This window comes from Xyrauchen texanus, chromosome 9, assembly GCF_025860055.1.
Source record: "Xyrauchen texanus isolate HMW12.3.18 chromosome 9, RBS_HiC_50CHRs, whole genome shotgun sequence".
In the NCBI taxonomy this organism is placed as follows: domain Eukaryota; kingdom Metazoa; phylum Chordata; class Actinopteri; order Cypriniformes; family Catostomidae; genus Xyrauchen; species Xyrauchen texanus.
In genome coordinates, this window is record NC_068284.1 from 48,010,417 (window position 1) to 48,038,113 (window position 27,697).

Consider the following 27,697-nt stretch of genomic DNA (forward strand, 5'->3'; position numbering starts at 1 on the left):
ATATTGGCAGCAGGTTGGTGTGAGGGCATCTGCACGCACAGTGAGGCGAAGACTTTTGGGCAATGGCCTGGTGTCAAGAAGGGCAGCAAAGAAGCCACTTCTCTCCAAGAAAAACCTCAAGGACAGACTGAAATTCTGCAGGAAGTACAAGGATTGGACAGCAGAAGACTGGTGCAAAGTTATTTTCTCTGATGAAGCCCCCTTCAGACTGTTGGGACATCTGGAAAATCGATAGTCCGGAGAAGAAAAGGTGAACGCTACCATGAGTCCTGTGTCGTGCTAACAGTGAAGCATCCCGAGACCATCCATGTGTAGGGTTGCTCTTCATCACAGGGAGTGGGCTCGCTCACAATCCTGCCCAGAAACATGGCCATGAATAAAGAATGGTATCAAAACATCCCGCAAGAGCAACTTCTCCCAACGATCCAGGAGCGATTTGGTGATGATCCGTGTATTTTCCAGCATGATGGAGCACCATGTCACAAGGCAAGAGTGATACTGAAGTGGCTCGGAGATCATTACATTGAAGTTTTGGATCCGTGGCCAGACAACTCCCCGGACCTTAATCTCATAGAGAACCTGTGCTCAATCCTCAAAATGCGAGTGAACAAGCAGAAGCCCACAAATTGTGATCAACTCAGAGCACTAATAAGGCAAGAATGGATCACCATCAGTCCGGATTTGGTCCAGAAGCTGATATCCAGCATGCCAGAGTGAATTGCAGAGGTGATGAAGAACACTGTAAATATTGACTCTTTGCATATATTGAATGTTTTTGCCAATAAAAGCCTTTAAAACATATTAAATTGCTAATCATTGTTTTCCAGTGTACCATAGAAACATGTGAATAAATAATCTACAAAAACTAAAGCAGCAAACATTGTAAAACAACATTTATGTCACTGCCAATACTTGTGGCCACGGCTGTACTTCATATATGGTTAATCTAATCTAAAGGCCCTTTCTAAAGGCGATGCTAAATTGCGAAGCTTTTGAGTTTTCGTTGAAGGGCGTGTCCGTGGCGGCCGGACAAAGTTCGATATGAAACGAGTCACATTTTTGAGACCTAAACATGCTCGAAAATTTACATCTGATACTGGTTTTAGAATTAATTGTGGCAAAATGGCTCGATATCGCCACCTACAAAAGTTCAACGAGGCAGCCCTCATGCCACGTTTCACCTACACGTCTGAAAATCAGTAGGCTTATGTAACATGTCAGCATGTACAGAAACGTCTCTTAAAACCATATCCTAAACCCAACAGGAAGTCAGCCATTGTGATTAGTGGTCAGACTGAGGTTGGTCTAATCTACAGGCTTTGGCAATGCTAAATTGGACACTTTTGAGTTTTCTTTGAGCGGCGTGTCCGTGACGGCCTGACAAGTTCAATGTTTCACCATTAAACAGGAAGTTGTTGTAACTCAAACATAAAATGTCCAATCTGCCCAAAACTTCACATGTTTGATTATAGGCCCGGCCTGAACCAAATATGCCAAATTGAGAAATTTCAGATAGTCATAGCGCCACCTATTGGCAAACCAAAATAACATGTTTTACACTGTGATACACTCTTAACAACATTTAAGTGCTAAAAAATGCTAAAAAAATTGGGAGTGACATTCCCCTCGCACAGCAGCCCCAACGTGCACCAGCGTGCGAGGGCCCGTTCATCGCTGCTTGCAGCTTTAATTAGGTTTGTAATTCGATTAAAATGCCAAACGAATTAATCGCATGGTTTTCTGTGATTAATCATGGTACATTAAACCAAAATGTATATATATATATATATATATATATATATATATATATATATATATATATATATATATATATATATATATATATATATTCATAAATATATTTAATTTACCATTTATCTCAAAGAACATGCAAAAATGGTTATTCATTTATTTTATTTTAATAAGCTAAAATGTTCATGTTTTTGCAAAGAGTTACTTAAACACATTTCTTCAAGTATAAATCTTTGATAAATGCATACGTGCCATAAAATCATACTACATAAATTTTTTAACGCATTAAACAGTCAACTTTTAACATGTTCAATTTCCCAAATATATTATTAATATTAGTCAATGCGTTATGAACTAATCCGAACAAACAGTGAACAATAGTATTTTGATAAATTAAGAATTAATCTTAAACGAGATAAATAAATGCTGTGATGAATGTCAACAAATTGAACCTTATTGTAAAGTGTTACCACATATAGAAGCACTTCAAGGGATCGTTCACCCAAAAGTCATCATATTACCTTCGGACCAGTGTCATTTTTTTTTTGGTGTTTTTGGAGCTTGACAACATCCGTCCCCCATTAAAGTCATTGTATGTTAAAGAGCAGCATGACCATTCTGCTAAACATTTTTTTGTGTTCCACAGAAGACAGAAAATCCTGCAGGTTTGGACTGATGAAAGGGTAAGTAAATGATGACGAATATTCATTTATGGGTGAACTATTCCTTCTTAACTCTTTCCCCGCCAGCGTTTTAAAAAAAAGTTGCCAGCCACCGCCAGGGTTTTTGACGATTTTCGCTAAAATTTAATGGCCAGCAGAATATTTTCTTCCATGAATATATGAAGATGCTATATATCAAAATAAAGATCTGGGCCTCTGCTTTTAGGCAAAAAAAAACGATTTTATTTTATCTTCATTTGTTCTTTTTTTATTGCCACTTGAACAGAGGTAGGTTTTGTCAAAAACAACATTTCGGACAAAAAGCTGATAAAAAGGCATTTTTATCAAACAAGTGCTTTAGTATTAGTATGGTGTTCCACTTCACGTTTGAGACGATCGCAGTCTGTTTCTTTGATCAAAGAGTTGCGTACTCTTTCAAAACATGCGTGCGGGTCTTCCTTACCGTATACCACCTAAAACACGAATACCCGGAAAATTCCGTGTTTGGCGGGGAAAGAGTTAAGGGACAAAATGTAACATAGAATGTACACAATACAGTTACAATTCAGAGTTTTTTGTTGTCGTCTCTGTGCACGTTTACCATCTCTTTCCGCTGTGCAGACGTACATGTCTGAGACAGTTATCCTGTCGCGAGAACATCTTACCGCACAGCTGACAACGGAAGGGTTTTTCGCCCGTGTGTATCCGCCGGTGCGTTATCAGTCGCGTTCTCTGCGTGAAGCGTTTGCCACATTCCTCACATCGGAACGGTTTTGGCCTCGCATTGTGTCGCGTATGGTCTATAAACACACTTTGCGTGGATGTTTTAGGCACACTTGAGGGGGAACTCAAAGGCAGATGTCGGCTGAACACCGTTGAGTCCGATACGCTGGGCGAAGGTTGATGGGAATTCTGTCGTGGAGCGTTTAGAAGATTCAAGCCGTACTCAATGTCTTTATTTTGAGCTGCATTAAAGCTCACGTTTTCCAGCACAACACCAGAACCGAATAAACCGGACATCGACTGAGAGCTCATCGGCTCTTCCATCAACACCCGCGAGACATACGGGTCTGTAAAACACTGAGAATGTTGTTCTGGATCAATTAGACTCTCGGGATCGTCAAACGCTTTGCCTGGATCGCCTCCTGACAACCATACATGAGAGTCTCCATCATCTGCTCCACAGTGGGTTTGCACTTCGCTCCTGTGCTCGGCTTGAACTTGATTCAGTTTCTGATCAACAAGTTCTTCCACCTGTTCGATCTTCATCTCAAGCTCCAGGCCACTGAACTCTTCATCCTCTGCGGTGCTCTGCTGAGCTCGGGACGTCTCTTGGGAGGGTTTGAAGGGTGCTGTTGACTCCTCTCGTTTCAGATGGAGCACATTTATCTCCTGTGTCTGTGGAAAAAGCGGCTTCTCCTCTGAGATCTCCCTCACTGGACTAGTTGCGATGGCCTTTTCCTGGTGCGATTCTTCCAAATCTGCCATCACACCTGCAGAGAAGGACAGGTTCACATGTGATTTAAGACATCCACCTCAATCATTTTCAACATTCGCTTATAAAATAAAAAAGCTAAAACACACATCGATGAATTCTACATGTGGTCAGTTGCTACAGACCATTTACAGTTGAAGTCAGAAGTTTAAATACACTAAGTTAACTGTGCCTTTAAGCAGCTTGGAATATTCCAGAATTCATGTCAAGCCTTTAATTAGCCAGTTAGCTTCTGATAAGAGGTGTACCTGTGGATGTATTTTAAGGCCTACCTTCAAACTCAGTTGCTTGACATCATGGGAAAATCAAAAGAAATCAGGCAAGACCTCAGAAAAATATTGTGGACCACCACAAGTCTGGTTCATCCTTGGGATCAATTTCTAAACACCTGAATGTGCCACGTTCATCTGTACAAACAATAGTACACAAGTATAAACACCATGTGACCACACAGTCATCACACCGCTCAGGAAAGAGACGCATTCTGTCTCCTAGAGATGAACGTAGTTTGATGAGGAAAGTGAAAATCAGTCCCAGAACAACAGCAAAGGAGCTTGTGAAGATGCTGGAGGAAACAGGAAGACAAGTATCTAGATCCACAGCAAAACGAGTCCTATATGGACATCACCTGAAAGGTGCTCAGCAAGGAAGAAGCCGCTGCTCCAAAACCACCATAATAAAGCCAGACTACAGTTTGCAAGTGCACATGGGGACAAAGATCTTACTTTTGGAGAAATGTCCTCTGGTCTGATGAAACAATTATTGAACCGTTTGGCCATAATGACCATCGATATGTTTGGAGGATAAAGGGTGAGGCTTGCCAGCAGAAGAACACCATCCCAACCGTGATGCATGGGGGTGGCAGTATCATGTTTTGGGGGTGCTTTGCTGCAGGAGGGACTGGTGCACATAATGGTCAATATGGCCAAACAGTAAAAAAATGTATGGTGGTTTTGGAGCAGCGGCTTCTTCCTTGCTGAGCAGCCTTTCAGGTGATGTCCATATAGGACTGGTTTTACTGTGGATCTAGATACTCGTCTACCTGTTTCCTCCAGCATCTTCACAAGGTCCTTTGCTGTTGTTCTGGGATTGATTTTCACTTTCCTCATCAAACTACGTTCATCTCTAGGAGACAGAATGCGTCTCTTTCCTGAGCGGTATGATGACTGTGTGGTCACATGGTGTTTATACTGGTGTACTATTGTTTGTACAGATGGACGTGGCACCTTCTAGGTGTTTGGAAATTGCTCCCAAAGATGAACCAGACTTGTGAAGGTCCACAATGCTTTTTCTGAGGTCTTGACTGATTTCTTTATATTCTGAAATGCTGGAATTTTCCAAGCTGCTTAAAGTTACAGTTAACTGAGTGTATGTAAACTTCTGACCCACTGGAATTGTTATAGTCAATTACAAGTGAAACAATCGGTCTGTAAACAATTGCTGGAAAAATTACATGTCACGCACAAAGTGCCAAAACTATAGTTTGCTCATATTAAATCTGTGGAGTGGTTAAAATTTTTTTTAATTACTTCAGCCTAAGTGTATTTAAACTTCTGACTTCAACTGTAAGTACAATTTAAAAAAACATACAATTTTCATGCTCACCGATATGAAAAACTGATGGTTAATATTGGCAGTTTATTTCAATGGTTAAAACCAAAACTGATAGTTTTACATATATACATCGGTGCATCCCTACAGACAATATTTTAATAATATCACACTGAAAATGTTTCTTACATATTCCTTTGGTCATTATAAACAAAAATATTTAGCAGCCTATACATATTGTATGAGGGGGTCCCCTGCTGAAATACATTAAATGAGTTTCCATGAGGGTGCATCAGTTCACACTTACTCGTGTCCATCATCATCATCTCCACCTGAACGCCGATGGAGCATCTGTTCGCAGTGACTCTCTGTAGTTTAGTCTCCGTGAGGAGCAGTCGAGTCTTCAGTCCCTGGATCTCCTCGTTTCTCCTCTGGATCTCCTGATGAAGAGCAGCAGAATCCTCCTGCAGCAGTTGACTGATCTCCGCCACCGCCGCTTTCGCCAGCACGTCCATGATCGCGGAGATCTGACTCTGTAACATCACTGACGAGCTCATCGTTTCGTCCAAACACTCTTTATTATAGACGATCTAAACAAAAACGACCATTGCTGCTTCTCTGCGCATGCTCAGAACAGGGCGGATATTTGGCGGAACATCTGCCAAAATAAAAGTCTCCCACACAGAAATCCAAAGTTATCAAATGATAAAAGATTATATAATTATATACATTATAAAATAATAATGATAATAACAAATTGTCTTGTGGCCATTGTGTCCCGTTTACAACACTGAAGAAATAATAATAATGATAATAATAATAATAAAATATATTTAAAATATAACAACATTTACATTTAAAGAAAATACCCCTAAATTACAACCGCAATTCCGAAATAGTTGAATAATACTAATAAAAAAACGAGTTATTTGTAAATTATATTCACCCTTTGCTATATTGAAAGCACTACAATTACACATTATACCTTGTACCATGTTTACCTTGTGAATTAAATGTATATATATACACACATACACACACACACACACACACACACACACACACAATGCATATGAATCCGCTTCAGCACTGGCTTCAAACTCGAGTCCCGAGATGGGTATGGCGTGTACCATGTGTTCATCACCCCCGCCTGCCGCCAGACTTTCAACCCATGGACAGACCTCTGTTTTCTGAGGACAGGAGTCCCCCTACGTTCTGGTCACCACAGATGCCTCCAAACAGGGTTGGGGCGCCGTGTGCAATGGGCACGCAGCCGCCGGCTCCTGGACAGGGCCCTGGCTGGGTTGGCACATCAACTGCCTAGAGTTGTTGGCTGTAATCCTTGCCCTGTGGAGGTTTCTTCCGCTACTTCAGGGCAAGCACATCTTGATTCGCTCAGAAAGCACTGCCATGATAGCGTACATAAATCGCCAAGGCAGCGTGCGCTCTTGTCACATGTCGCAACCCGCCCGCCATCGACTCAGATCGTTACGCGCCACTCACACCCCGGGCAATCTCAACATGGCAGCGGATGCGCTGTCATGACAAGGCGCACTCAGCGGAGAGTGGAGGCTCCAACCCCAGGCAGTCCAGCTGATTTGGGAGCGGTTCGGCAAAGCACAGGTAGACCTGTTCGCTTCCCAAGAGACCTCCCACTGGCCGCTCTGGTACTCCCTAGCAGAGGCTCCCCTCGGGATAGACACAGCTGGCCCCGGGGGCTGCGCAAATATGCATTTCCAATAGTGAGCCTACTTGCACGGGTGCTGTGCAAGGTCAGGGAGGATGAGGAACAAGTCACACTGGAGGCCCACAACTGGCCCACATGGACTTGGCGGACTCTTTACTTCCCCCCAGCCTGGGCAGGTGGTGGTCTCCGCGGGGTCTTTTCCCCCTGAAAGAATAGGAGTTGGAAAAGTACACCTTCCCCGATACGTGTGATAGCGTTAAGATTGCGAGAAACATAGAGAGAGAAAATGCGGGGCCTGATCCCTTACTTGGCATGTCGCTTTGTTCCCCCCTTTCGGAATGCCGGGAACCTAAAAAGTTTCTGACGATTTTATGGGGTGTTGGGGAAGGGTATGTACAGTCTGACGCAGACTGCTGCTTTGGCACGCAACTGCCTGCCCGCTCCTGCGTCAACAGCGCACGTACACCGTTCAGGGCATGGCGTGATTGAATAGGGACCACTAGTGTTGCTTCGCTCAACACAACATTGAAGTGAGCGACAGATGGGGAACGTCTAGGTTACGGTTGTAAACTCCGTTCCCTGATGGAGGGAATGAGACTTTGTGTCCCCCTGGCCATGACGCTGAACTTATTCTCGGCTCCTCAGTGCAAAACCTGAATGAACAGATGCACAATTCCCTCCCTTTATACACGTATGTCCGGGGGAGGGACATGCAAATTCTGTCCGCCAAATTCTTATTGGCCTTTTCTCAAGTTCAGAGGTAACAGAGGCCTTCAAGAAAGTCCCTAGTGTCGCTTCACTCGACACAACGTCTCATTCCCTCCATCATGGAGCGGAGGTTACAACCATAACCTAGACGTTATATGATTTATTTTAATATTCAAATATGTATTGAGAGCACAAGAAAACTAAAATAAAGATTCTGGAAAATGACATACTCAAATTCTAAACATCTCTAAAGCTGTTGTCTTTTTACCAAACTAAAACATTTAATTTGGGAAATAAACAAGATTTCTCAGCTTTTACCTCAGATATATGATATGCCGAGGCACCGTAAGGACGATTACTCTATTATATACCTTTTGCTTCCTTTCATCTCTATTTCCTTGACAGTCATCTGCTATCTGCTTTAGTCTTTATGTGACAATTTCACTTTGTTACACTGATTGATATTTTATTTGTCTTTGTTGACCATTAAAAAACATCATCGGCGGGTCAGAAAGATACAACAGGAATTATTTGACATTTTTATTATCAGTTACAAAATGTGATTGTAGCAGAAAATAATACAAAAAAGTTACAAGGTGACAAATTTGGCACCCATTCTTCTTGACTCTCCCAAAGCGAAATAAATATTTATATGCATATAAAAAGAAAATAACAAATGTATACATCATTTTGTTCTGGTTTCATAAGACATGATTTAACCACATGGATTACTTTTATGCTGCCTTTGTACTTTTCGGAGCTTCATTGTTTTGGTCACCATTCCCTTACAGAGCTGAAATATTCTTATAAAATCTTCTTTTGTGTTCAGCTGAACTGTGGCACAGCAATTACACACTTCAGGTTTTACATGAACAAACAGTTGAACAATACTTAGACAGCAGTTATTAATTTTGGTTAATGTTTATATCAACCAGGATTGGCTCGTCTATATGGGCAAGTAGGGCAGAGCCCCACCTAAATATTGCAAACATACATCCAACAATATAATTTGTTTACCCGTAAATGTGTTCAAAATGCTGACATATGTATTTAAAAGCAGGCCTAGTATATGTTTTTATCCTATTTTTAAGATATAAAGTAGCTGAAAGCTCCATCACACAGTGTTTTATACACGGAGTGGTGGTGGTGTAGTGGGCTAAAGCACATAATTGGTAATCAGAAGGTTGCTGGTTCGACCCCCACAGTCACCACCATTGTGTCCTTGAGTAAGACACTTAACTCCAGGTTGCTCCGGGGGGATTGTCCCTGTAATAAGTGCACTGTATAATACATTGGTACTCAGAAGGTTGCTGGTTCAATCCCCACAGTCACCACCATTGTGTCCTTGAGTAAGACACTTAACTCCAGGTTGCTCCGGGGGGATTGTCCCTGTAATAAGTGCACTGTAAGTCGCTTTGGATAAAAGTGTCTGCCACATGCATAAATGTAAGCCCTCCTGAACTCCACAGCGCCCCTCTGTTTTTCCAATGGAAATCTGTGGTCAAATATGGTACTGCAGCAAGCCCTAATAAAAACCCATTGAGTCAGCATGTCCTTTCTACAACAAATTTTAGACAAATTACAAATTGTAGGTCAAGAAGGCTTGGCTCTTTTTGTTATTAACCATTTTTATTGATTCCATTCAATAAATTAAACAAACGTTACAGAAAATGTGGCATCAAATTATATACAATTAAACCCTTCCTCCCAAACACCCCCACCTGACACAAACACTCACCCCAGTGGTTATAAATATTTGGACACACACACACACACACACACACACACACACACACACACACACACACACACAAAAAAAAAAAGATAAATAAATAAGAAGTATACTTTCAAAAAAAACAATCAAATTGCACACACTCATTTAAAACTAAAGATTCCTCTCCACTACCCCTCCCCGAAGCCTTCCAAAAAGGCAAAATATCTGCCCCATTTCCTATAAAAAAAATCACCCCAGATTTCCCAACCTTCTATACATCCCTTCCTCAAAGGCCACCACCCTCCCCATCACAGAGCACCACTCGTGAAATGAGGGCACTCCAACCGACCTCCAACACCTTAAAATAACCTGTCTGGCGATCATGATGCTCGTTAGGACCCAACACTTTATGTGTCGATTCTCAAAGTCAATGACCACCCCATCACCCAAAATAGAATCTGGGGCAAAGTGAATGCCGAGTGCCCAATACATCAAATATAAGACTCTGAACCCCCAAAAGACATGGGATAAGTCTCCATCCTCTGATTGACATCGCCAGCAGGTGGGCGTGTCTTTAAGGCCAAGCATATACATTCTAAAGGGGGTCCAATAAAATCAATGCAAAATCTTAAATTGCTTAAGGCGAACCCTTGCATCTCTAAATGCAGACTTGACGTTTTTTAGGATACTAGCCCACACCCCCTCCTCAAATGTCAAGTTTAGATCTTCCTCCCATAATCTCCCATAAAAGCCACACCAGCGTGGTAAGTGCCACTCCCAAATCAGGGCAGAGTAGGTGGCACAGCTGTAAATACTTTGCAATGGCGAAATAGGGGCAAGAACTTCATTTTCAATGCAAAACCAGGGAGGAGCTCTCTCAGGTGGAAGACACCAATGAGCCAAATATCTGAGACCGAACGCAGATTAATAAAACAAAATCTTGGGTAGGCCTAACCCACCTTTGTCAATCGGCCCATGTAACTTATTGAAATGTAACCTGGGACGTTTTCCAGTCAAAATGACAGACTTCGCTATGCTATCAAATTGCTTGAAATAAGAGAGGGGGGACATCTACAGGGAGAGATTGTAGCAGGTAGTTGAATTTTGGAATACAATTAATTTTAATAACGTTAACATTTCCAATCATAGATAAATGTAATGAAGCCCACCTGCCCACATCGCTCAAAAACCTTTTATTAAAGGGTCAGAATGAACTCAAACTAAATCAGACAAATTTGCTGAGAATAAAATTCCCAAATACTTAATGTCCTGTTTGGGTAACTGGAAGGTACCCAACTGAAAAGCAGTTCTGGGCAGTACACTTGGAACTTGGAAAAGGAATTAATAATTCTGTGGAGGCAAGGCATAGATCCAATGAGGTCGGAGACGAATTATAAAATATCATCTAAGTAAAGCAAAGGTTTATGCGCCACACCTCCCGCCATCACCCTTGGAAAATCATCTTCCCTTCTTATCGTGGCTGCTAATGGTTCCAGGGCAAGACAGAACAATAATGGGGAAAGAGGGCAACTCTAATGGGTGCCCCTATCCAGAGTAAAATCATCTGAAATTAATCCATTTGTTTGTACCGCTGCTACAGGGTGTCTATAAAGTTGCTTAATCCAACCAATAAAAGTATTCCCAAACCCATACATTCCCAAAATCATAAAAAGTTAATCCCATTCTACCATATCAAATGCCTTTTCGGCATCAAGTGAGATGGCAGCGACTGGAGTCCGATCATTCACCACTGACCACATGATATTGATGAAATGCCTAATGTTATCAGAACAGCTACAGGCCTAAATAAACCCCACCTGATCTATATGTATAAGACATGTCATAACTATATAATCAGTTAGCCAACATTTTTGACAATATTTTTACATCTAACTGGATCAGGGAAATTGGACGGTAACTCTTACACTCACTTGGATCATTGTCCTGTTTAAGAATCAGACTGATCCGGGCTTGTGTCATGGTTGGCAGAAGCTTTCCATTCTTTAATGATTCCGTATAAACTTCTAGCAAAAGTGGAGCCAATTCTGCAGCATAAAATTGGAAAAACTAAGCAGCAAAGCCATCAGGCCCCAGAGTCTTGCCTGAAGGCAAGGCCTTAATTACCTCGCCCAGCTCCTCCAAGTTTATTTCAGAATCAAGATAATGTTTTTGCTCAGTCGTCAATATAGGAAGTTCTAATGGTTCCACAAATTTCCTAATATCTTCATCAGTAGACGAAGACGTGGAACTATAAAGATCAAGATCTTCAGCACTTCCTCTGCTCTTTTAATATTTCCTTCCAACTCCACGAGTTCTCGTCCTTTGGATTTTTTGATGAATGAGGCGTACTGTATGATCCGACCCCTAAGAACTGCCTTAGCTGCCTCCCAAGCCACACCCACAGAGGATACTGAGGACCAGTTGGTCTCCGTATAAACATTGATTTCAGTCTTTAACATTTGTTGAAAATCAGGATTTTGCAAAAGGGATACATTAAAGCGCCAACTATATGCTCCGTTTGTGGCAACACCTCGAAACTCACCAGGGCGTGATCCGAGACTGAAATGTTTCAAATTGAACTGTCAACAACAGATAAAATTAGGGATTTGGATATTTTTAAAAAACTATTCTAGAATAAATCTTATGGAATGATGAAAATTTTTTTACAGTCTCTACCAGATGGGTTCAAAAGTCTCCAAATATCTGTAAGACCAAGATATTTACACATCCTGTGAAGTGTCAATGTTGCTCTAGGGGTCTTACACACTTTTCCTTTACTATGATCAAGGACTGAGTCCATCAACAGATTAAAGTCTCCTTCCAATATTATATCATGAGGGGTGCCAGTGGCTTGCAACATCCCTTCAAGATCTATAAAAAAGCCCTAATCATCAGCTAAAATAATAATGACTCTTCCTAATTTATTTTTAATCTGATGAGACATTTGAATTGCAAATGTTTACTTATCAATGTAATGACTCCCCTGCTCTTACTGGAGCCAGCACTAAAGAATACATGTCCACCCCATATCTTCCCAAATTTTTCAGCTTCCTGCGGAGAAAGGTGTTTCTTGAAGAAACATTATATCATATTTCTAACGCTTAAGAAAAGTAATAACCATCCTTTTTATGGGGTGCCCCAACCCATTCACATTCCACGTGGAGAAAGATAACCCACTCATATTAACATTTGACATTTTGACATATTAGAAAAAATCAATTGTGTGTCAGAAACAAAATGATAAAGACCACATTCCCCATTAGTGAAACAGTCAAACCCCGAACTTCCACCCCAAACAAAGCAAACAGAAAAAACATGCACAACATCACAAATTTGTAAGGCAAAATAACATAACAGAAAATACTTTGTAAAATAAACCCCAGCCAATAGTCAGAATGAACACAAAAGATGTGTAGATTAATTCACAGAACTGTCTCGAAGGTGTGATCCTTCACAAAACAAATTCCAGCCGATATAAAGCCGTTCTGTTTCCTTGGACAGACAAATGAATGATCAGTGAGCCGGCTGTTTAAGAGTGCAGCAGATGACGTCATCATTTCAGTGTCCTGTAAAAATACTCCACAAAACAAGCTCCAGCCAACAGGAGCCACAAGCACAAGGAAATTACAGATTCATCCGTAACTGTCCCGAAGGAGTGTTATTCAACAAAACAAGCTCCCGCCGTTAGGAGGAACCAACACAAAAATAAATAAAAAAGGCATCCCAATTCCTCGGATGGTCACTCGGAGGTGCATAAAAGTATGTACCATGACTTACTCAGTCCGTGAACTTTATAACAGACATCCTTTGTGTGAGCATGTAGATATTTTGCGGTCACCCATAGTGTCTATTCTCAAACTGGCCAGGAACTTTGGTGTAAAAGTTTCTTGAAACTGAAACCGAAATTCACGATAAAAGAGTTGTGTGTGCATGTTTACCATCTCTGTGCAGACGTACATGTCTGAGACAGCTGTCATGTCGCGAGAACATCTTACCGCACAGCTGACAACGGAAGGGTTTTTCGCCCGTGTGTATCCACCGGTGCGTTATCAGTCGCGTTTTCTGCGTGAAGCGTTTGCCACATTCCTCACATCGGAACGGTTTTGGCCTCGCAATGTGTCGCGAATGGTCTATAAACACACTTTCCGTGGATGTTTTAGGCACACTTGAGGGGGAACTCAAAGGCAGATGTCTGCTGAACGCCGTTGAGTCCGATACGCTGGGCGAAGGTTGATGGGAATTCTGTCGTGGAGCGTTTAGAAGATTCAAGCCGTACTCGATGTCTTTATTTTGAGCTGCATTAAAGCTCACGTTTTCCAGCACAACACCAGAACCGAATAAACCGGATGTCGACTGAGAGCTCATTGGCTCTTCCATCAACACCCGTGAGACATACGGGTCTGTAAAACACTGAGAATGTTGTTCTGGATCAATTAGACTCTCGGGATCGTCAAACGCTTTGCCTGGATCGCCTCCTGACAACCATACATGAGAGTCTCCATCATCTGCTCCACAGTGGGTTTGCACTTCGCTCCTGTGCTCGGCTTGAACTTGATTCAGTTTCTGATCAACAAGTTCTTCCACCTGTTCGATCTTCATCTCAAGCTCCAGGCCACTGAACTCTTCATCCTCTGCGGTGCTCTGCTGAGCTCGGGACGTCTCTTGGGAGGGTTTGAAGGGTGCTGTTGACTCCTCTCGTTTCAGATGGAGCACATTTATCTCCTGTGTTTGTGGAAAAAGCGGCTTCTCCTCTGAGATCTCCCTCACTGGACTAGTTGCGATGGCCTTTTCCTGGTGCGATTCTTCCAAATCTGCCATCACACCTGCAGAGAAGGACAGGTTCATATGTGATTTAAGACGTTCACCTCAATCATTATCAACATTCGCTTATAGAATTCATTGATGTGTGTTTAGTTTTTTATTCTACATGTGGTCAGTTGCTACAGACCATTTACAGTTGAAGTCAGAAGTTTAAATACAGGCTGAAGTCATTAAAACACATTTTTTAACCACTCCACAGATTTAATATGAGCAAACTATAGTTTTGGCGAGTCGTTTAGGACATCTACTTTGTGCATGACAAGTAATTTTTCCAGCAATTGTTTACAGACCGATTGTTTCACTTGTAATTGACTACAACAATTCCAGTGTGTCAGAAGTTTACATACACTCAGTTAACTGTAACTTTAAGCAGCTTGGAAAACTTCAGAAAATTATGTCAAGCCTTTAATTAGCCAGTTAGCTTCTGATAGGAGATGTACCTGTGGATGTATTTTAAGACCTACCTTCAAACTCAGTGTCTCTTTGCTTGACAAAGAGTCCGGATCGGGAACAGCATCTCCACCACCACCACACTGAGCACTGGGGCCCCCCAGGGCTGTGTGCTCAGTCCACTGCTGTTCACTCTGCTGACTCACGACTGTGCAGCAATGCACAGCTCGAACCACATCATCAAGTTCGCCGATGACACAACCGTGGTGGGTCTCATCAGCAAGAACAACGAGTCAGCATACAGAGAGGAGGTGCAGCGGCTGACGAACTGGTGTAGAGCCAACAACCTGTCCCTGAATGTGGACAAAACAAAAGAGATGTTCGTTGACTTTCGGAGAGCACAGAGTGACCGCTCTCCGCTGAACATCGACGGCTCCTCTGTGGAGATCGTCAAGAGCACCAAATTCCTTGGTGTTCACCTGGTGGAGAACCTCACCTGGTCCCTCAACACCAGCTCTATTACCACAAAATGCCCAGCAGCGTCTCTACTTTCTTCAAAGGCTGAGGAAAGCACATCTCCCAACCCCCATCCTCACTACATTCTATAGAGGGACTATTGAGAGCATCCTGAGCAGCTGCATCACTGCCTGGTTTGGGACTTGCACCGTTTCGGACCGCAAAGCCCTGCAGAGGATAGTGAGGACAGCTGAGAAGATCATCGGGGTCTCTCTTCCCTCCATCAAAGACATTTACACAAAACACTGCATCCGCAAAGCAACCAGCATTGTGGACGACCCCACACACCCCTCACACAAACTCTTTACCCTCCTCCCGTCTGGCAAGAGGTACCGAAGCATTCGGGCCCTCACGGCCAGACTGTGTAACAGCTTCTTCCCCCAAACCATCAGACTCCTCAATACTCAGAGACTGGACTGACACACACACACGTGTCCTGAGTTGCACTTTAATTATTGTCCCTTTATACCTGTCTGCTACCTCAATAACTGCTATGTGCATAGAACACTATCTATCATAACACACTACCTATAGTATGTTATGTTTACAAAGGCATTTTTAGAAACTGTCATCTTTTTGCACTACTGTGTCTCTCACTGTGCCCATTGTCCTGTTCATTTTTAGTAATTTATTGTACTGTCCCGTACTTTTTGCACACGTAGCCTATGTTGTTTTATGTAGCACCATAGTCCTGGAGGAACGTTGTCTCGTTTCGCTGTGTACTGTACTAATTGTATATGGTTGAACGACAATAAAAACCCCTTTGACATCATGGGAAATCAGCCAAGCCCTCAGAAAAAACATTGTGGACCTCCACAAGTCTGGTTCATCTTTGGGAGCAATTTCCAAACACCTGAATGTGCCACGTCCATCTGTACAAACAATAGTACACAAGTATAAACACCATGTGACCACACAGTCATCACACCGCTCAGGAAGGAGACGCATTCTGTCTCCTAGAGATGAACGTAGTTTGGTGCAAAAAGTGCAAATCAATCCCAGAACAACAGCAAAGGAGCTTGTGAAGATGCTGGAGGAAACAGGAGGACGAGTATCTAGATCCACAGCAAAACCAGTCCTATATGGACATCACCTGAAAGGTGCTCAGCAAGGAAGAAGCCACTGCTCCAAAACCACCATAAAAAAGCCAGAATACAGTTTGCAAGTGCACATGGGGACAAAGATCTTACTTTTGGAGAAATGTCCTCTGGTCTGATGAAACAATTATTGAACTGTTTGGCCATAATGACCATCGTTATGTTTGGACACCATCCCAGCAGTGAAGCATAGGGGTGGCAGCATCCTGTTGTGGGGGTTCTTTTCTGCAGGAGGGACTGGTGCACTCAATGGTCAATATGGCCAAAAAGCAAAAACAATTTTTTTACATCAGACCAGAGGCCCATGTGCACTTGCAAACTCTAGTCTGGCTGTCAATGAAGGACTTGTTTTGCTGTGGATCTAGATACTCGTCCACCTGTTTCCTCCAGCATCTTCACAAGCTCCTTTGCTGTTGTTCTGGGATTGATTTGCACTTTTCGCACCAAACTACATTCATCTCTAGGAGACAGAATGTGTCTCCTTCCTGACCGGTATGATGACTGTGTGGTCACATGGTGTTTATACTTGTGTACTATTGTTTGTACAGATGAACGTGGCACCTTCAGGAGTTTGGAAATTGATCCCAAGGATGAACCAGACTTGTGGTGGTCCACAATGTTTTTCTGAGGTCTTTCCTGATTATTTTAGATTTTCCCCATGATGTCAAGCAACTGAGTTTGAATGTAGGCCTTAAAATACATCCACAGGTACACCTCTTATCAGAAGCTAACTGGCTAATTAAAGGCTTGACATGAATTCTGGAATCTTCTAAGCTGCTTAAAGGCACAGTTAACTAGGGCTGCACGATTTGGACAAAGTCATATTGCGATTATTTAGAAAAATATTGCGATTGCGATTTGAACTGCGATTATGATGGTAATGTTTTCCACATGTTCAACTGCAAAAAGGCTACTTGGGTTTTCACAATTGAACCCTCTTAAAAAGAACCAAACTGGGACCCTTTTTTCAGTTCAACCACAAACAAATAAATATATAAACAGTGAAACAAAGTCTTCTTCATATCCAAATTTTACCGTCCACCATGTACCTGTTTTTGTCCATTTTGTGACAGGATCTCAGCCCACTAATCATCATCATTAGTTTTTGAAACACAGTCTACAACTTGAATATTAGGGATGCTCCAATCAGGATTTTAACATCCGATACGATCTCCAATTTTCTTTTCATTTCATCAATTGATGCGGATCATTTAACTTTTATTATCAGCTCTGTCAAAACTGGTTATATATAAGCTTTCTGCTCAATGTCACTGTTAACTAAATTTCCCTGTTGGTAAAACCATAGTTGTTGCCTAGTTTTTGTTTTCAGTCAATAATTCAGTATACACAAAATATCATTTTAAAATATAAATGTTACTCTTTATTATAGGCCTTAAAAACTAGTAAGCTTATACAAACTATTCTTTACTATATATAAGATAGTCCTAAAGAATGAGGCTTAATGTCAAACTGAAGTTGAACTGATAACCCTTTGGTGTAATTAAACTTAAAGTGAAAGTTTTGGTTAGTTTTTCACCATTTAATTTAATTATTTTTATTCATTATTTTATTAGATTTAATTTAGCAATGCATTATATTATAGTAACAAAATATTTGATATAGATTTATTATATGTACGTTCCTTTTCATTGTGTTGGATGTTGGAAATATTAGTTCCGCTTTTACTTGTTTCCGCGGGGAGTGTAATAAGTGCGACACGCTCTCGCGTGAGAGGTAAACAAATGACGGGAGACTGAAGAGATGTTTCTTGACTCTACAGGTGTTCCTGTTAATGCAGCAATCATTTAATAAAGATGTTTGAATTATAGTCCATCTTGTATTCTGCGTTGTTATTATTATGATACATGTTATTTGGAGAATATTATTTGAAGGGAGCATAATATTCATTTATATAATTAAATCGCAGCCCTTTGCAATTTAATAATCACACATGGTCATATCGCGGTTTCGATTTTATTTCGATTAATTGTGCAGCCCTACAGTTAACTTAGTGTATGTACACTTCTGACCCACTGGAATTGTGATTATAGTCCATTAAAAGTGACACAATCGGTCTTTAAACAACTGTTGGAAAAATGGCATGTGTCATGCACAAAGTAGATGTCCTAAATGACTTGACAAAACTATAGTTTGCTAGTATTAAATCATCTTTTTTGCTATCCAATGAAAGTGAATGGTGACTGAGACTGTCCTAACATCTTTTGGAACAACATGAGGGTGCATCAGTTCACACTTACTCGTGTCCATCATCATCATCTCCACCTGAACGCCGATGGAGCATCTGTTCGCAGTGACTCTCTGTAGTTTAGTCTCCGTGAGGAGCAGTCGAGTCTTCAGTCCCTGGATCTCCTTGTTTCTCCTCTGGATCTCCTGATGAAGAGCAGCAGAATCCTCCTGCAGCAGTTGACTGATCTCCGCCACCGCCGCTTTCGCCAGCACGTCCATGATCGCGGAGATCTGACTCTGTAACATCACTGACGAGCTCATCGTTTCGTCCAAACACTCTTTATTATAGACGATCTAAACAAAAACGACCATTGCTGCTTGTCTGCGCATGCTCAGAACAGGGCGGATATTTGGCGGAACATCTGCCAAAATAAAAGTCTCCCACACAGAAATCCAAAGTTATATATATATATATATATATATATATATATATTGCCATATATCAGATTTCTCTGAGCTCAGGCTTTATGAATATACTGTATTAAGTGCATTTATAAATGTACAAATTCAAATATGTATTGAGAGCACAAGAAAACTAAAATAAAGATTCTGGAAAATGACATACTCAAATTCTAAACATCTCTAAAGCTGTTGTCTTTTTACCAAACTAAAACATTTAATTTGGGAAATAAACAAGATTTCTCAGCTTTTACCTCAGATATATGATATGCCGAGGCACCGTAAGGACGATTACTATATTATATACCTTTTGCTTCCTTTCATCTCCATTTCCTTGACAGTCATCTGCTATCTGCTTTAGTCTTTATGTGACAATTTCACTTTGTTACACTGATTGATATTTTATTTGTCTTTGTTGACCATTAAAAAACATCATCGGTGGGTCAGAAAGATACAACAGGAATTATTTGACATTCACTCAGTTTTTATTATCAGTTACAAAATGTGATTGTAGCAGAAAATAATACAAAAAAGTTACAAGGTGACAAATTTGGCACCCATTCTTCTTGACACTCCCAAAGCGAAATAAATATTTATATGCATATAAAAAGAAAATAACAAATGTATACATCATTTTGTTCTGGTTTCAGAAGACATGATTTAACCACATGGATTACTTTTATGCTGCCTTTGTGTGCATGTGGTGCAGAGAGTCTGCTGCCCTCCTGAACTCCACAGCGCCCCTCTACGGTACGGCCCTGCAGTACCGAATTTGTGGTCAAAAACGGTACTGCAGCAAACCCTCATTAAGACCCATTGAGTCAGCGTGTCCTTTCTACAGCAAATTTTAGACAAATTCACAATCAAACGTGGTCCAGACAAGCAAGGCATAAAAAAATAGTCTGGCAATCAAAAGATGCGTAGGTGATAAGACAACTTGCATTTTTATGATGACATCAAGAAGGCTTGGATTCTTATAAAATGTTACTGTGATTTAAACCATTATTATAATTATAGAGGATTTAGATTTTAGTACTGTGGAAATGTATAAATGACATGTAGATAGTTATGTTCCAAGAGTGCCGCCTTGTGGTGGAATAATGCAAGGACACCACATATTGTGTCAGAGCGTTTGTGTTTGAATGAGTTGAATAAGTTAAATAATATATATATATTTTTTATATCCGTCCCACCTATATCTGTGGTCATGAGCCGCTACTGATGTCAACATAAAATACACATGTTATACTTGTATACTAATATTGCTATTATATATTTAGGGCCCAAGCACTGTAAGTGCGGAGGCCCTATTGTTTTCCTAAGGATTACTGTTAACATTCTTCTAAGGTTTCAGGGGCTTCTGGGTCCCTTAACATGCTCAAAAACTCCTCAAAATGTGAGCACACACATCAGAATCGTCGGTCATTAGAACTTGGCAAAAGTTCACATGGGGGGTCAAGGGGGGGCTCTCTGCTGGCCCCTTGAAAATTTTATTTTTGGGAGTCTCTGAAGCACATGCCTTTTCACCTGCAGTCACCAAACTTAGTACATATATAGATCTCATCAAGCTGAACACTTTCACAACACAGACATTAGCTCCGCCCAACAGGAAGTCAGCCATGTTGCATTGTTTGAAAAGCGCATGCTCTGGAATTTGAAATACTCCTCCTAGGGGATTTATGTGACATGCATCAAACGTGGGCAACATCATGCCAAGACATTGAAGATGCTAAATTGCGAACAGATCTTTTGATATTTCAAACGGTGTTGCCATGGCGACGCGATAAATTAATGACGAAAAATGAAAAAGAGGAAGTGTTCATTTCATCGGCGTGCACTGTGTGATTTAGATCAAAATTAAGATTTATGTTTGGTATTTGGGGCTTATCACATAGATATGACTATTGTGGGGCACGATCAGAGCGCCACCACCTGGCAGCAGGAAGTGTGTAACTTTTTACAGACTTTGGAATAGCACTCTTAATTTAATCTGCTTCAAATTGTTTTTAGAATAATGTCAAGACAGTACAGATTTAAAATTATGAAGGGATATTCGATATCCTAACTACTGTTGCCATGGTAACACATTAACCACTATTATCCTTTTTAGGTATATTAATTTGCTTTTGAGGCACTTGGCATGCTTGAATTTTTATGATCTTTTGCAAACGCATCAGAATCGTCGGCCATTAGGGCTGGGCAAAGGTTCATTCATGGGCATGTAGATAGAAAATGCCCATGTTCTGGGGACCTTTTAAGCTACAGTCACCAAACTTTGTACATATTGTATGTAGATCTCATCAAGCCGGACACTTTCACACCACAGACATTAGCTCCGGCCAACAGGAAGTCAGCCATTTTGAATTTTTGAAAACGGAATGGCTCTGGAATTTGAAATACTCCTCATATGGAATTCATCTGACTGGCACCAAACGTCACGCCAAAACATTGAAGATGCTGAATTGTGAATGGATTTTTGATATCTCAAACCTTGTCTCCATGGCAACGCGATAAATTAACAAAAAAAATAGGAAGAAAGAATTGTCTCATATCTTCTGTGTGCATCGTGTGATTGACATCAAAATTGACCCGTATGTTTGGCATTGAGGGCTGATCACATTGATGTATCTACTGTGGGTCACGGTCATAGCGCCACCAACTGGCAGAAGGAAGTGTGGCTCTTACAACAGTCTTTGAAAAAAAATCCAATTACATTTACACAAATCGCTTCCAACTTTTGATGCATTGTTGTACTAAAGCCACCAGGAGGAAATGGGCCCGTTGATTGCTGCTTGTAGCTATATTAATATTAGTCACCATTGTTTTCTTGGCAGAAATCATAGTTTTGATACAATTAACCATTGTTTTACAACAGTAATAATGTAGTTTCCATACAGTAACCATGACAGTAACCATGTTGATTTTGTTGTTACTATGGTTACTGTAGTAAAACCATGATGATTTGTCGCAAGGGCAAATCTCTTTAAGTGTCTGTTACCAAATAGAATATTTTTACTTTATAATTTTTTACACCTGAACATAAATACCGAACCGTACCGAAACCATGACCCTAAAACCGTGATATAAACCGAACCGTGAGAAATTTAACCCATTAAACAGTTCACCCGAGAGTTTAAATTTTGTCATCATTCACTCACATTCACACTCGTGTAGTTATTTTGTGGTATCTCGTCCTTCTTGGAGCTTGACATCATCCGTCCCCCTTCACAGTCGATGCATGGCAAAGAGCAGCATGAACATTCTGCAAAACATCTCCTTTTGTGCTCCACACAAGAAAGACGATCATACGGGTTAGCAACAACATGAACGCGAGTAAACGATGACAGTTTTCATTTTCAGGTGAACTGTTCCTTTTCGCATTAGTGCAGAGATACAAAATGAATATTTAACGAAACAAAATGTCAAATTCAAACAAAAGTAACAATTCTCAGATTTTTTACTGCGATTCACGATAACAGAGTTATGTGTGCACGTTTACCATCTCTGTGCAGACGTACATGTCTGAGACAGCTGTCCTGACGCGAGAACATCTTGCCGCACAGCTGACAACGGAAGGGTTTTTCGCCCGTGTGTATCCGCCGGTGTGTTATCAGTCGCGTTTTCTGCGTGAAGCGTTTGCCACATTCCTCACATCGGAACGGTTTTGGCCTCGCAATGTGTCGCGTAATGGTCTATAAATACACTTTGCGTGGATGTTTTAGGCACACTTGAGGGGGAACTCAAAGGCAGATGTCGGCTGAACACCGTTGAGTCCGATACGCTGGGCGAAGGTTGATGGGAATTCTGTCGTGGAGCGTTTAGAAGATTCAAGCCGTACTCGATGTCTTTATTTTGAGCTGCATTAAAGCTCACGTTTTCCAGCACAACACCAGAACCGAATAAACCGGACATCGACTGAGAGCTCATCGGCTCTTCCATCAACACCCGCGAGACATACGGGTCTGTAAAACACTGAGAATGTTGTTCTGGAACAATTAGACTCTCGGGATCGTCAAACGCTTTGCCTGGATCGCCTCCTGACAACCATACATGAGAGTCTCCATCATCTGCTCCACAGTGGGTTTGCACTTCGCTCCTGTGCTCGGCTTGAACTTGATTCAGTTTCTGATCAACAAGTTCTTCCACCTGTTCGATCTTCATCTCAAGCTCCAGGCCACTGAACTCTTCATCCTCTGCGGTGCTCTGCTGAGCTCGGGACGTCTCTTGGGAGGGTTTGAAGGGTGCTGTTGACTCCTCTCGTTTCAGATGGAGCACATTTATCTCCTGTGTTTGTGGAAAAAGCGGCTTCTCCTCTGAGATCTCCCTCACTGGACTAGTTGCGATGGCCTTTTCCTGGTGCGATTCTTCCAAATCTGCCATCACACCTGCACAGAAGGACAGGTTCATATGTGATTTAAGACGTTCACCTTAATCATTTTCAACATTCGCTTATAAAATAAAAAAGCTAAAACACACATCAATGAATTCTACATGTGGTCAGTTGCTACAGACCATATAAATAGTAAAGATTCAACAGTTTGGCTACTCAACTATGAGAATCACGATGAATAAAAGTAATTTTTTATTGAATATTAGTGCTGGCATTCTATAAAACAATAAGCCGCTCGAGGCTATACATTACAGTGATTTTATTACAGATAAGAGAGTTTTAGGCACTTCACACGATACCCTTTAACGGTGTCTCGAGCCGTTTACGGGTTGGAAACCGAGAACCGGTTTTTATTTAGAACCATTTTAGTCAATCAAATACCAAAATCAAAATCATTTGGCCACAACAACTTCCTTTGGTTTTCAAAAAGATATCCGACATCACAATTCAGCACATTAAGTGTTTTATTTTGTGTTTATTATGAAGATTTAAATGATTTACCATTTTGTCTTGTACATACACAGATGAGCCAAATCATTATGACCATGTGTTTACTAAGCTGGATCGGACTTGTTGGTCCAGCACATCCCATAGATGCACAACCGGATTGAGATCTGAGGAGTTTGGAGGCCAGGGTAACACCTTGCACTCTTCATCACATTCCTCAAACCATTCCCGAACGGTGTGTGCAGTGTGGCAGAGCGCATTATCCTTCTGAAAGAGGGCATTGCCATCAGGGAATACCGTTGCCATGAAGGGTTGTACCTGGTCTGCAACCACGTTTAGGTAGGTGGTCTTCCAACAGTGCATCCTGGTGCCATCACTTCCCCAGGTAAACTGCTCACACGTACACGTGATGTAAAAGAAAACGGGACACATCGGACCAGGCGACCTTCTTCCACTTCTGGACCTTCCAAGGTCCAGTTCTGATGCTCAAGTGCCCATTGTAGGTGCTTTTGACATTGGACAGGGGTCAGCATGGGCACTCTGACCAGTCGGCGGCTACGAAGCCCCAAACACAGCAAGCTGCGATGCACTGTGTGTTGTGACATACATATAAGATATACATTGATTTCTTCTATGTCCTCTGTCAGGGACATGAGGACCGAGTACATCCGTTTTCACCTATTGGGTGACTCTACAGTGTTTGACAAACATTTGATTGATTGCAGGCTAATTCATGTGTGTACTAGAGTGCACTCCAAAAATACAGCATATATAGGCATACATCTTTTATTTACATATTTTAACATCTGTATAGAAAATTACACATAGCCTCAATTTTGTACTCGATAGTTTGAGATATTAATTTAAACTGTCTATTTAACAGAACTCAATTAATTGATTAAAGCAGCACTGCGTAACTTTGTGCTCTCTAGCGACATCTGTGGTTGAAACTTAAAACTGCAAGCAATTTGTGTTTGCGTAAGAACACTTTACGTCAGTCGTGTTTCGGCACTGCTCTTCTGGTGGATGAATCTCATGATTTGAGCTTACCCGTGTTTGTGTGATCACGACTGGCGATGTTGATATTATGGTATATGATTAAACAATTACAACTGAAATACTACTTGCTTTGATGAAGATATAAAATACTGCTATTTACGTATTTTAAATGAATAAATGTACACTTATAGCACTTTTCCGACACTACACTCAGAGAGCTTTACATAAAGAACAGGGGACTCAATCACTAACAGTATGTTAATTGATATGATTAACAGTGTTTTATGTACTATTAATGTTTGTATTATACAACACTTATTGATTTAAGAGGTGAAACTCGTGATACGAGTTATATTGAAGACTTTATTATTTTTATATTATATTGTCCAGCTGATAATGCAAGAGAACCGTTATACTGCAATAATATGTTTATGCAATACACACAATAACACCTTAAATTAAAAACAATACGAGGATTCAATAATGATGGGGATAGAACATACTTCATTAAACATTAAAATAATATACGTATATGCAATATAACAATTACAAGAAGTCATAAATATTAGTAAACATGTCACAGTAAATCCCCCCGACAATATAGACGCATCACGATCGGTTAGCACAGGAGTAATGCGCGATTCAATGACGCGATATCGCGTCAAATCCGACCCGACAGCTCACAACACAAGTCATGTTTAGGCTGACTGTAGTGAATCGGGGTAAGATAAGGGCATTGTTTTCAACACTGATTGTTTATGTTCTCAATCAATAATGGCAATTTGTTAATTTAAAAAAAAAATTAAATAAATAAATACATAAAAAAAAATCGTACGTACTGCAGCTTTAAGACATATTGATCGTTAATGACAACATTAGCAACGAACGAACCCCCGCCCCCCTCTCACTGTCAAATCTCCAGAATTTAAGTCGTTTTTTTTTTTTCATGTGATTATTGTCATCATTGTTTTAATCAATGCTTGTGACAAATATTCTGGATTGCGGTTTCAAATTAATATGATTTAATATTGTAGCTGGACATGTGTGTGTGTGTGTGTGTGTGTGTGTGTGTGCTGCGCGTGCAGTTCGGAGAGAGTTCTCGCAATACACTTTTCAAAGCAACGGTGAAGCAGCATCGCCTCTGAATGATTGGGGGGTTATATATATATATATATATTATATATATATTTTTTTTATTTATTAAAAGGATTTCTATATTTTATAACTCAATAGTCTACAATATAATAGCCATATAAACGTAGCGTAATTAATAATAAAACTTAGTTGGATATTCAGTGATATCGGCTGTGCAATATCGACTTCTGTGATTGGCCAATACCGGCAGACTGGAGCCAATGGAAATGCTTCTCCTTCGGTGCGCATCTTATTCCTCTGAGAACTTCAAAGCAGACCACTTGAGGTAAATTATCTGGAATGATTTACGATGCCTAGTATGTGGGAGTGTTATGTCTTAATGTGAGTTAGTCTGCGTGTTTTTTATGCGTGTCATGTTATCCTTTATTTATTAACTGTTATGAGTTTATTTTGCACCGATTCACTGATAGTGTGAGGATGTATGAGGTCACGAGTATGTACTAGTTGAATGTACATACATCTAATGAATGAGTGTTTAGTCATTGACAAAGCTTCAAAAAAGGTGTTTTGACTGTTTTTATATCAAGCTGCACAACCAAATAGTGAGTATGGGGCGAAAAGAGCAGGAGAGACGGAAGAGAAAGCAGGCAGCAGCGTCATTGTCACAGAATATTGAACATATGTTCAAAAATACTGGCAAACAGGGTAAGGTTGTTATACATAAGCTTGGGAGGGTTACTTTAAAAATGTATTACGTTACAGTTACAAATTACTTCATAAAAAAGTATTCAGTAACGTAATCCATGTACCACGACATGAAAGTAATGTAACTGATTACTATTGGATTACTTTAAGGACAGATATTATTTTAAAAAACAAAAACTTTTATTTATTAAGAATTTCACAGCCCTGAATAAATATTTATGTAAAGGACTATACAGACATCTAGTTAGTGCATAAAAGGTCACCAAAATGAAGCATTTGAACCTCATAATTAAATACAAAAGGAGAAAAACTGCAAAAAGGTCCACTTTTTGAAAAAAGAACACCCCCTTTCAATAGGCTAAGGACCTGATTAGGGTTTACAGTGCAAACCTTCAGTGCAAAGACGTTCTTCAGTCGAACACAAAAGGAGATGTTAGGCAGAATGTCGTTATTTTCCTATCCAATGAAAGTGAATGGTGACTGGACTGTCCTAACATCTTCTGGAACAACATGAGGGTGCATCAGTTCACACTTACTCGTGTCCATCATCATCATCTCCACCTGAACGCCGATGGAGCATCTGTTCGCAGTGACTCTCTGTAGTTTAGTCTCCGTGAGGAGCAGTCGAGTCTTCAGTCCCTGGATCTCCTCGTTTCTCCTCTGGATCTCCTGATGAAGAGCAGCAGAATCCTCCTGCAGCAGTTGACTGATCTCCGCCACCGCCGCTTTCGCCAGCACGTCCATGATCGCGGAGATCTGACTCTGTAACATCACTGACGAGCTCATCGTTTCGTCCAAACACTCTTTATTATAGACGATCTAAACAAAAACGACCATTGCTGCTTCTCTGCGCATGCTCAGAACAGGGCGGATATTTGGCGGAACATCTGCCAAAATAAAAGTCTCCCACACAGAATTCCAAAGTTATCAAATGATAAAAGACAACATCGTAAAACTGTTAATTATATACATTTTAAAGAAAATACAAAAACAGTATCAACACCATAATTGTGTGAGAGAGA

At 40.8% G+C, this 27,697-nt stretch overlaps 1 protein-coding gene across 6 annotated transcripts; it reads right to left on the reverse strand.

The window, feature by feature from the left end:
• Nucleotides 1-1,948: 1,948 nt before the first annotated feature.
• si:dkeyp-68b7.7 (zinc finger protein with KRAB and SCAN domains 5) lies at nt 1,949-27,661 on the reverse strand. 6 transcript variants are annotated; one of them, XM_052134079.1, is made up of 3 exons: nt 22,539-22,685; nt 18,652-18,877; nt 8,426-14,392 (listed from the first exon to the last, which is right to left on the reverse strand). In XM_052134079.1, exons 1-3 carry the CDS (start codon nt 22,557-22,559, stop codon nt 13,476-13,478), a joined length of 1,164 nt encoding a protein of 387 aa, XP_051990039.1. In that variant the 5' UTR covers nt 22,560-22,685; the 3' UTR covers nt 8,426-13,475. The 6 variants fall into 6 exon arrangements, with proteins under 6 accessions (XP_051990042.1, XP_051990040.1, XP_051990041.1 ...); XM_052134082.1 differs by lacking the exons at nt 8,426-14,392; nt 22,539-22,685 and adding an exon at nt 1,949-3,907 and having other exon boundaries at nt 18,652-18,947; XM_052134080.1 differs by lacking the exons at nt 8,426-14,392; nt 18,652-18,877; nt 22,539-22,685 and adding exons at nt 1,954-3,907; nt 5,768-6,078.
• Between the last annotated feature and the right edge of the window lie 36 nt (nt 27,662-27,697).